General features: G+C 37.3%; 1 protein-coding gene across 4 annotated transcripts; it reads right to left on the reverse strand.

Annotated features, from left to right (window-relative positions):
• Window positions 1-69: 69 nt before the first annotated feature.
• Window positions 70-8,301, reverse strand: LOC131538101 (sterile alpha motif domain-containing protein 9-like). 4 transcript variants are annotated; one of them, XM_058771954.1, is made up of 4 exons: window positions 8,021-8,301; window positions 7,148-7,238; window positions 5,736-5,790; window positions 70-5,254 (listed from the first exon to the last, which is right to left on the reverse strand). In XM_058771954.1, the coding sequence occupies exons 3-4, from the start codon at window positions 5,737-5,739 to the stop codon at window positions 633-635; spliced, it is 4,626 nt and encodes a 1,541-aa protein (XP_058627937.1). In that variant the 5' UTR covers window positions 5,740-5,790; window positions 7,148-7,238; window positions 8,021-8,301; the 3' UTR covers window positions 70-632. The 4 variants fall into 4 exon arrangements, with proteins under 4 accessions (XP_058627937.1, XP_058627936.1, XP_058627938.1 ...); XM_058771953.1 differs by having other exon boundaries at window positions 6,837-7,238; XM_058771955.1 differs by lacking the exon at window positions 7,148-7,238.
• Window positions 8,302-12,212: the final 3,911 nt, after the last annotated feature.

Genomic DNA, 12,212 nt, shown 5'->3' on the forward strand with positions numbered 1-12,212 from the left:
ATTAATCCACTTTAAACATCTAATGCAAGATTAAATAAACTGGGAAAATAATATAATCTGCCTGTCGAATATCTGTAGTATTTTCTGTAGCCATTTGAAGATTGTTGTAATGTTACATGATTACCACAAGAGGGCAGTGCACTGGTGCTGGGGCTGGTGTTACTTTACCAGGAGTTCAGACAAATTAAGCAGAAAGCTTAGTTGGAGGACACAATAATTTATTACCAAATACAGTGCATCACAGGACAACACAGAATTTAACCATGGTAAACCTAATCTGAATATAATCCAATGTCACTGAATAACAATTTATCTTGTACTTGTATGAAATTAGTTATATGAACCTACAAAGTAAAGCGAAATTCATGCTTTGAAAAAATATGATTTAACATACCAATAAAATAACGTTACAATCCATTTGCTGTATACACAACCACCACTGCAGTTTGATTCTACATTCAATAACATTCTCTCAAAACAGTTTTATGAGACACTAATGTAAATATACACACCATTAAGATACAAATTCAAAACAATTCCAGATGCACATTATTCAATACACATAATTCATATCATGCAGCTTGCTTATAATGATCCTTTTTTATCATTTGATTGGTATGCATTGAATATATTTATAAACTCATCTTTTGGGAAACTCTCAATTGCAGTTTCAAGCATGGTTTCACTGTCACCTTGATGTCAAAAGCTACCACTCCATGAAAAGAAAATCCTAGGTAGAAAGTCACATTCTCATTTGAATTTGGCAAGGAGGCAGAAAAAAGTGGAATGACTCTGATGTTGCTTTGATCAGATACCCGAACAAACAGATTTCCATTTTCTGTGTATCCAGCAACCCGTTTAAGCACTTGTACAACGTATGGGTTTGTCCACACTTCACCACCTTGCCATTTGAGGCGTCTCTCACCGAGGGTTCCCTTGCAGAATTCTTCAATTGTGGTCTTGTGCACTATTTTATTGAGACCCCTTGCTTTTCCAAGGAAGAAGTGAGTGAAAATCCTGCCTTTTCTCGAGGAAGCAGATTTAATCTCAGAGCATCTGTGAAGTGCTTTCATTGCATTCGTGACAACGTCACTTCTTGTATGAGAGGGCTCTTTGCCCACAGAGCCCTCTGGCCAAAATAAGAGTGAAAGGAGCAGGTATGCAGTGTCTGGTAAGACAGTTCTCTTTACACTGCAAAACCGTCTGCTGAGATTTTGAAGGTCTTCAATGGAAAGAAGCTTTCCAGAGCCAGGTGAAGCACAGGAGAGCGCTATCTGACAGAAGATGAAGTTTATGAGCTCTGTCTGGTCGAGATCCTTTTTCAGGTCAGCTGGAAATAGGTTAATTATTTTCTCAAGCTTATCTCCAGCTCTTTGCTTATTCTTATCAGAGAGCAGGTAAAGAATTGTCGTAAAATTGCCACCTCCAAGTTGGAAAATTTTCATTTGTCTCATAAATGGAGAGACTGTATTTGCATCAGAAGCCTCATCCTTTTGAATGTCGTGAAAGAATAATTTGGCATACACAGCACTTTTCCTGAGGAGCCATTTTCTTGGATTATTGACTGTTTCAGGCTCTCCTTCATCCAACTCCTCCTCTTCCTCAGAACTGAAATTCTGAAAGCGAGCAAGATCATCAGAAATACATTCCAGGGCAATTCTGATGCTGTTTTTCATTCCTTTTAAAAGGCCATGAAACTTCTGCCAAGGTTTCTTGACTTCCTCTGGTATGTAGTCAGTGAGCAGGTAATCCATCAGCTCCCTATTTCCCTCTTTGGTAGAAAAGATTTCTACATTTGACAGGAGCTCAAGCAATCGGCATCCAATATCAACTTCTCCAAAATAAGAATTATTTAAGCAGACCATCTGTGACTGGGGGCATTTTTCAGAGTCTCTAAAAGCAGTCATTCCTTTAAGAGCAGTATCAATGATATCAGTGATGTCCTCTGGTTGAATATCAGCATTTTTCTTACATGTGGCATCAAGTTTGCTGTAAAACCACTTTTTGTAAACTTGTCCCAGTGTGTCAAGTATGTATATGTGCTGTGGAAGATGAGACTTGGCACTTTTAGCCCAAATCTCAGCTTCCTGAAAATCTTTGTTTTCATTAAGCAGCCGCGCAAGCTGTTGAGCAACAAATGCATCGTCATTAAAATAGGTGTAAGCTACCTTTAAAAGGTCAATGGCTTTCTCCACATCTTCTGTCTCCCTAACATGCTCTATTAAAGGAGAAAACCAGCTGTCATTTGGATCTCCCTTGCTTTTTTTGGTCCGTTTGATAAACAGATCTCTGACAAACTTTCGAAACTCATTGCTTCCAAATCTGTGGTCAAACAGCACTTTGTCCTCAAGGAGACTCATTGCTATTTCACTTTGGCTCTGATAACTGGAGAGCTGCTTCAGGATCTCCTTAGCTATCAAATGATGAATTATTCTCACAGAGTCTATTTGTGTCTCACTAGACTTTAGCTGTATAAAAAAATACCTAGCCTGCTCACTTAAGGAATTTTCAAATGTTTGGTGTCGAACTTCATCAACCCATGTGGATGTTGATGGTTTGGCCATTTTATCAAATTTGTCCAAGTGGATTCCTAAACCTAGGAATGCCTCGCAGTGGGATACAGATAGGTATGAATCCTCAATGTGGCTGTTCAGTAGTGCCACAAATTTGATCAACTGTGTCTGAAGAGATGACTGATCAATTTCCTTCAATAGGTTTTCGACAAAGCTTGTGACGTAAGATTGTTCAAACTCTTTACTCATGAGCACAAAAGTGAGGATAAACTCTGGTTCAAACTTCAGCTTGAGACTCTCTGCTTTCTTTGAGAAGAGCTTCTTTTCTGCTGGCGAAAGTTTGTGTGTAACTCCAACTGTGCGTAACGGCAATGCTTTGCACATCCTTTCTGGATCAAGAGACCTTTTACAGCAGAGAATGATGAAACACAGTTTTGTTGAACTTATTTTCATTGTTGTGACCGCATTGCTTAATTCTCGTCTGAGGTCATCCTGAAAGTCTGCATTGCAATCCTCTAGTAGCAGAAGCACAGGTAAACAGGCATTCTTGTCAACTTCCTCGTAATTCCAAAGCTGTACGGCATGCTCACAGACAGTTGTGGCCTGGTACGACTGCTTAACAACAGCACATCGCATTTTTTTCCTCCAATTCCAGAGGATCTGTCGAGCCACTGTACTTCCTCCACTACCAGGTTCATGATATATGTTGATGTTTTCAATGGACCGTTTTAATGAGTCTGTCCGCTCAAGGTCTTCCAACATTTTGTTAATTTCTGCAAATGCATCACGTTTGATGACTTCCTCACATTGATTATTGTCAGCCAGCCACAAATTCACCCAATCGATTTTTCCTCCTTGATAGAAGTATTGTTCAGTTTTCTGTATTTGCTCTTGCTCCATGACATTCACATTTGTCTCGTCACACTGGTCAACACAGACTACTTCTAAGGAGTTCATACGCTCCACATCCGCAGACTTTATAAAGCATACTCCATTGTTTGACACAGGTAGACACCCATCCTGATGACTGGTGATCTGATGGACTTGAATTGTAGCATCTACGTGACTCATTGGCATACCAACAACACTGATTTGTTCAAGTACGTCTAGTAAGCAGGACACTTGGGCAAGGCTTGACCATTTCTTATAATTCTCCCTTGACTCTGAGATGATGACTATGTCCTCATGGCCGCTCATTTCTGCATAGAATTCATTGAAGGTGTCAACAAGAGGTTGTTCAACGTCAGATGTGAGAATGAAAAGCACCACAAATGATCCTTTGGGAAGAATTTCATTGCAGATAACAGATACAGCTCTTTTCAACAGTTTCTTCTTGTTTTTGATCCAGGTTTTTTCATCACATGGACTCTCTCCTCCCATGTAATCACTCCGACCATTGCAGAAAATCCAGCTTGTTCTGTCAAAGAGCTGTAACTTCTTGATTAAGTCAACAGTGTTCTCCCTATGATCATAATCACGCAGGAAGTGAAGGTTTACAGCATGGTGCTCTTGGTAATTGTGACAAAGTCCAGATGATTTGGAATCAGGGTCATAATCAAAAACACAAAAGATATTCATTTGGGTGAGGAACTTGATATTTTGCAGGTTTTCTTGATCAAATCTGTTTGACACAAGAATGTAACGCAATGTATTGTCCATGTATTTCTTCCCACGTGTCAGAAGAACTAAGAGTTTTCTTTCCAAATCCTCTTTAAAATGAGTCTGTGTTTGATTCTGGTCATTTTCTTCCCTTTCTCTCTTTTGGTCAAGGTCTTTGAGAGCTTGAATGAAACCGACAAGTTCATCCTCAGCAATACGTGGAGTATTTGGTCCGACTCTCTGATAATAAGCTTTTTGCTCATATTCAACTTTATTGGTTTTCTCGTTGAACTTTGGAATACGGGCACCATACAGTTTATCCCTCACAATGTTCACCATGGGAACTACATCCACTTCCACAATCCAGTTTTGGGTCTGACTGTCTTTGTCAATAACTGGTATGAATTTTGTGGGTTTGATACACTTTCTGGCATCAGAGTGCTGTGTTGGAAAACAATTTTCAATGTAGTCTAAAGCATCTTGAAAGATCTCTCTGTCTTCAATGGCAAATCCAATTATCTCTCCATGTTTGTATGTTTTTGTCTTGTCCATGACCCCAAAGTGGATTGTGCCATTTGCACGCATATTCATGCACGCACATGCAAATCGAATGACTTCACTGGCAAATTTGATTTTTAGCTTTCTTGGTTCTAATTTACAGGCATTTTCCAGTGATTTATACTCATGGCATGGAGTGATCAGATTGTCTATTCCTGTCTCTGGTTCGAGTATGGCATGTTTTATGTAACTGAAGTGTTCATCGCTATCATTAAATTTCCGATACCTACTTTGTGGCAAAGACACAGATGTTTCAGTTATATCACTTGTTGAAAAGGGTTGTTCAGGACTTGTGACATCACTGGAAGACACAACTTCATGTTTTGCTTCTTTGTTTTCTCCTTTCTTTTTAATGGTTTTTGACTTGTTTGGTAACAGTTCATCTCTTTTACTCAGCAAGAGCTGAATTTGGCCACCTCCCAGACCAAATTTTTTTAAGTAAGATTCATTAATATTTAGAAGAACAGGTCCAGTTACCTCCTCTCCCTCAAGTTTCTGTATGTGCTCTGGTTTAATCCCAATGGCCTTTAACCATGAGCTGACGTGCCCTTCATTCCAGTCTGAACATGGTATAGAACTGTAGTCTAGAAAGAGCAGAGTATAAGCAATTTCTATAATGGGCTTAAAAATACCACAAAAGTTGAGGCAAATAATTATGTCTTATTTACAGTATGAATTCAAAGAATGTGCACATCCTAAAATCACTTAAACAGGTGCTCGATCAAGAGAAAGCTTATCTGAAATGCAAAAAGACCGGCACACTGTTATTTTTGCACCCCAATGTAATTTAATGAATTGCAAAATTTTGACCACAAGTGGTCTTTGTCAGGCGTAGCCTATTTACAATTCACTTTCTTAAAGGGTCTGTCTCTAAATTAAGTTAATAATCTTCATAAATTATGTATGAGATCTCATACATTGTTCTCAGCAGACAAATGAACATGTAATCAGTTATAAACGCTGTTTAAAAGAACAATATAACATTGTACACTAAACCAAAACTACAGAATATGCACTATGGTTCTAAATTCATAAGAATTAACTTAAGGATTTCTTAATACTCACCCATTCTGTGAGGAATATTCAAAGAGCGTATTTCAACGTTTTTGTGCCATCAATTCTAAAACAAAGAAAAATTATCTATTTATCTCATATGTATTTGAATGGTTTTACACAGCTTAAAAACATGTATAGTTGGATCAAAGTCTAATCATGTTTCTATATTTCCTGTAGAAACAATCAGAATCTAGTTCAATGTTCACTCATCTTGTCTAACTGAAAATACATAAACTGTGAACATCACTACATTTAGAATTTATATTCTGTGTATCTTCTGCGTTCTAATCGAGTGATTCAAATATTGTCATTAGCAATACAAATTAGAGTACAATACAAACGCTCAGCCAGTTCACCCAAAGTAGACTAATGAAGAATGCAAATTTAAAGTTGAACATTGTAAATTATCTTGAATGGAAAGAAAGTCGAAGAGAATTGCTTCATATCGCAACAAAGGGAACCACCCTAAAATATTGTTTTCTTTAAACAGCATTAGTTATGAAAGGTGTGTCTATAGCATGTGACAGAGCAAAGTACAGTTTTCTGTTACCTGAGGGTGTGTACCGAGCGGAAACAAAACATTTATAGAAAACAACTTTGATCAATTGTGTGCATAGAATGTCTACAGTAAAATATGACGATGTAGATCTTGCTTCCTAAAGTGTATGTTATATGAAGACATCACTAACATATATTGAGGAAAATGGTAAAACATTTCCTATTGTTCTTATGTTCTGGTCATAACTGTCAGATACAAAATCAATGTCTCATTTAAGAACAAAACGGAATAGGAAGAAAACACAAACAGTCATAATTGCTAAGGTAGAAAAAAACAATTTCAGTGATTCAGTAGACATATTTGACAGAGACAAAAGATTTTTAAAAGAAACTAAAGATTTCCATTTCAGTTTCAACCAGTATAAGCACCTGCTTTGTGACTCGTAAAATTTTATTTTCAAATATATATATATATTTTTTAAATTAAAAATCTAAAATTATAATAGTGACCATAGTGACAAATTCATAAATCCATAATATCATAATACAAAAATTCTCTAAACATATTTGGCTAGTTTACTAAAAGAAAAATGTGAAAACACACTTACATACCAACTTGCAAATGACTGAACACCAGTGTTGGGCAGTAGCTAGTAGTTTAACTACATTTCTCAGTAGCGTGATGGTAGCGTCGCTGCTTTCTGAATCAAATAACGTTAGCTTTTCAGTGGCGAAGCTCTATTTTTGATCAAGTAGCGCGGTAGCGTCAACAAAAGCTAACGTTACATTTTTCCAAAGCATTTCTCAGACTCAAGCTCAAAGCAGAAATATAACTGCTACAAATCACTGATCCTGGATCAGTAAGTGACGCCTCCGCCACTAAAGCTCGTAACACCATTGGCTCCTCAAACTGTCAGTCAAACCTCATTATTCCTCCCGCCTCTCTCGTCAATGAAGTTTGGAGCTTGTTTCTCAGCTTGTTTGCAGTCTGAAGCGCCCACATAGAGACAGAACCTGCAAGTTCATGAAAACGTAAATGTGATGCATGTACTGCCTCTGATGTGGCGGTAATGAAGGGAAAAACATTCGCTGGTCAAAAACTTCGTATTTGAACTTGATTTTGGAAATGTTAATAATATAATGACACATGCAATGATGCAAATAAACGTAGCCTATCTGTTGGCCTATACATGTATATGGTAACACTATACAATAAGATTTCATTAATGTATTATGTAAAGACGGTTGCTAACAAGCTGCTAAATGGGACTACAGGCGCTGTCGGAGACATTAAACGTCATCACGCCGAACACTTTATCAATTTACAGTATTTTCCAGTTGTAGTATAATTTGTAATACAATTAATTTTAGAAGAACCAATGAATAGTTTACCGCATTTTATATTTTTGTTCGACAATGTTTTTTTGTTTTTGTTTTTTTTTGTTTTGTTTTTTGCTTTGCCCCGAAATGCGACACAAGTCTTCGGATGGAGCTCGTTTTATCGCTTACTGATGCGAGACTCTGGGTTCGTACAATGAGGTAAACTCATACGATTAATCCATGTAAACACCACATTTACAGGCTTTACGTGGTGAAAGTGAAACTTTAATGATGCATATACGTTAGTGCTTAAAGCCACGTTAAAATTAAATGTTTACGGCCACAAGAAGCCGTTAGAAAGCATAGATTGAGGATTTCCTAGAAGCAAGGATAAAAATAACATTTTTGTGTAGCCACCCTAACAAAATCAGAGCTGAAATGTGGTACTTTGTTCACTAAAATAAGTTTAATCTTACCATATCCAAAAACTCGCTTAGGCCGTGTTCACACTTGGCATCTTTTTTGAAGCTGCCGGCGTCTGTTTTACATTATAATCCTATGGAGTAAACCGTGTTTTCAAAAAAGTCTTTTCAAGTTGAAAAAAGTTTAACTTTTCTGAAAAAAAAATCGCCCTACGTCAAGCGCCTTTTTAACAGCTGACCAATGACAAGCGAGTGGCGAGTCGTTTCCATAACAACAAAAACAACAAGAAAAAGGAGACGATAGCCGGTAGACAGATCGTTGTATGAAATCGTGCATCATCCAACCGGAGCTCCTGGACTAAAATGTTGGAAGCACAATACAGTTTCCTTCCCCGTATAATGTCGCGCTCCCACAAACGTTGTTGTGAACCGACACCCTCCCCATTAACTTCAAAAGCCGATGTTCACACTTAGCGTGGGATACGTTTTTAATTAAAATATTCATATTAATCAAGGATTTATTGACTTTTAATGCACCTTATTTCGAAATGTACAGAAATACGTGGTTTTAAATGTCCTTTAGTTCAGATTATTTAATTTATTCACTATACTATTTATTACTAATGTCTCATTTCAGTTTTAGTTTGTCTCTAGTTTTGTATTTATTCCAGTTTATATGAAAAGGTTCATGTAGCATGGATTAACATTCATATACAGAGTTAATCCTTCACTGAACATGTTAAAAATAAATTTGAAACAGTTGTCGGGAGCGTGATGGTGGTGACGTTGAAGGCGTGCGACCGTGGTGCCAGAAGCAGTTTTAACCATAGATATCATATAGAGACTAGATACCCTGGGCGCCGAGAAATACGGCCGCCATCTTGAACCGGTCGTACTCCTAGTTTCGTTGCGTAGCAGCAGTTAAGATGCCAGAGCACTGTGGAGCATTTTCTTATTCTAATCGGCGAACCATCGCAAATAGGGTCAAGGGGATTACTTTTCACAAGTAATTTCAACATTTACCGCACTATTGGTTGTATTTTGTGAATAGAATACTACCAGATAAATGAGAAGGAGCAAGGATCTTTGACATTACTACTGGAATCGTAGTCAGCTAACGTTAGCTAGGCTATGTTTACTGCACCGGCATGGAGAGGTGGGGTAAAGTAATAATTACAAGAACGTCTCGGTTATCAGATACAAGCATTCAACGGCCATGTACGTTAGTATAAATATATATGGGTAATTTCATTTGTGTTTGTGCACGTGATTTCAGGAAGCAATGTAATACACACATGACGACGATACGCAAATCGAGTTACCCTCCCACTTCTGCTAGTTTTATTGAGATATCTTATCCCGTGTGAATTGGCCATTAATATTACAGAGGTCCTGTGGTAAAATTACATTATTACTCCATCTACCCTTGTAAAGTGTAGTGTGTGTGAGAGCGAGTGTTTGTGAGAGCGAGTGTTTGTGTGTGTGAGAGAGTGTGTGTGTGTGTGAGAGAGAGAGAGAGAGTGTGTGAAAGAGAGAATGTGTGAGGAGAGATAGTGTGTGTTTGTGTGTGTGAGACAAATCATAATAAATTGTTTCTTAAACTTATTAAAATACCTTACTGTAACTATCTGTTTTGCTTCTTTATCATAGTGTGTGATTTATAAAATACCTTATATCCTACATCACATATTTTGATTTTGGACGTCTGGTCACTTTATATCTCATATCAGAATGTTATATTACTGTTAAGTATATTAAATGAATATTAATTCCTGCTATGAATATTAAAATATGCCGATAGCTACATATATGACCTTTGCAGAAAAAAACCCGCGTAAAAAAATCAGTTCGGTATTAAGTGAGGTATGATTAATTAAATGCGCTGACAGCTCATTGCACCAGCCAAACACATTACAGTGAATGGAGCGGGTGACCGGTTTAAGATGGCGGCCCCACCGCTCGTCAGCGCCAATAGGCAGTAGCGGTCGATAGGGCGTCTATCTAATATGATGTCTATGGTTTTAACATTAAGTGACATGACATCTGACGCACAGATGCCATTGGCACATGCCACTATGCTCAGTGACATTTCCGGTGGCACTTCCGGTTTCCAGTGGCATGTGCCAGTGGAGAGTGGCATGTGTCACTAAAACCTGTGACACATGTCAATGGACTGCGTCTTGTGTCACGGATATTGTCGCGGTGCGTGTCGCACCTTCGGTAATGACTGACACCTGCCGCTGGGTGCCGCTGCATAATGTAGATTGCGTGACACGCACTTAACGGCAAAGCGATATTGATTTAATTAACAGTATGTTGTGGTCAAGTAAACGATTTATTGCGTCTCTAAATTCATTTTTTCCAACAAATATTCCTCTGTTAAGATTAAAATGTGTCTAATGCCCCTTAATGTGTATTTTTCATTGTAAGTTTATTTCCAGTAGCCTGCTTTGTACAATACATTCAAATGTAAATACGTTTTTTTTTTGCATAGATTTGACAGTTCAGCTTATCAGTTGTAATTATAAAATAATAGAGACTATGCAGAGGCCATAGCCAAAAAAATAAGAAAAGAAAAGAAAAATGAAACGTTTTAATCAAAAGTACCACCACTGACACTTGCCTATGCGAAATTACATAAAAATATAAACTGCCATGAGAAAACTCCACAAACCATTATAAAGTGATGTCTACTATTCTAACGTGCTTTATGAAACTTACACCAACCATTCAGAAGTGTGCTTGACCTTGACACAGGCTTTTCACAATGCAATGTAATGTAGCCTAAGTCTGCAACGTATAATGTAAGTCGAGATGCTATTTAAACACAATTTCTACTTATTAACGTGTCTGCAGAAAGTCAAATGCTTTGACAAAACATTCAGGCAACTCCCACCCACGACCCAAGTGCTTTTTTTGGCCAGTATTATTTAGGTGCATTGTTGTATTGTTGCATTCCCTTAGGTCCTCAAACGTTCAAAGACCATATTAGCTTTATTAAGGCTAATGAAGGAAAACAATGTCAGCTTTGCAGACAGGATGCGATTGGGTCAGAAGAGCACCTACAAAAAAGGCATTTTAAATATGCCGTGCACCTTAGAGATGGCGATATTGGTGAGCATGTGTTGGTTTTATAACTGTTTTATTAATTTAAATATTAGTTGTATTATAAATTATTGACCTTTTGGGCATCCAGTTCTTTTCACAGTACCATGCTTTTGTGAAAATAATTATCAAAAAAGAAGTCACTGGCATTGTTTTAAATGTGACAAGATTATACAAAGGAGAAATTCATTTGAAGAACATCTGCAGAAACATGGTAAGAGCTTAGGATGTTATTACATGATTATTATTCATGCTATAACTGAACTCGTAACCAATAAAATCACTGTTTTCACCAACTTATTATACTTGTTTTGTAGGTTGCATGGTGACACCTTTCAAAGATCTGCCAAAGACAAGTATGTATTTGTATCTTAGTTTGATATTTCAAGCCTACTTCACATTATGTTTTCTGTCTACAAAGACTGGAGAAGATTTGCCGCTACGCAGTTGAAGTTTTAATCGCCTCTGGCATGGTAAAATTTCACGGACTTGATCCATGTACAAAGACTGGAGAAGATTTGCCGCTATGCAGCTGAAGTTTTAATGGCCTGTGGCATAGTAAATTTTGATTGATTTGAATGATGTAAATACAAGAAGAACTTACACATTTGTTGAGTCTCTTTTGTGTCTGTGCTTGCTGGAAAAAAGTTTCTACATTTTATACGCACCCACTGACTTTAATTCGTGATTAGTCTACAATAACAACTACAAATACATGTAAAATACAGATATAATTTTAATATTTGGCAACTACTTCATCTACTGCATTACTATTTAAAAAATAATTTTATAGAAACTATGTAACAAGAAATTCAATATATTTTTAACTGTGTGAACAAGCATTTCTTCTGGAGTTGCCTGAATGTTTTGTCAAAGCATTTGACTTTCTGCAGACACGTTAATAAGTAGAAATTGTGTTTAAATAGCATCTCGACTTACATTATACGTTGCAGACTTAGGCTACATTACATTGCATTGTGAAAAGCCTGTGTCAAGGTCAAGCACACTTCTGAATGGTTGGTGTAAGTTTCATAAAGCACGTTAGAATAGTAGACATCACTTTATAATGGTTTGTGGAGTTTTCTCATGGCAGTTTATATTTTTATGTAATTTCGCATAGGCAAGTGTCAGTGGTGGTACT

This window comes from Onychostoma macrolepis, chromosome 03 (assembly GCF_012432095.1).
Source record: "Onychostoma macrolepis isolate SWU-2019 chromosome 03, ASM1243209v1, whole genome shotgun sequence".
NCBI lineage: Eukaryota > Metazoa > Chordata > Actinopteri > Cypriniformes > Cyprinidae > Onychostoma > Onychostoma macrolepis.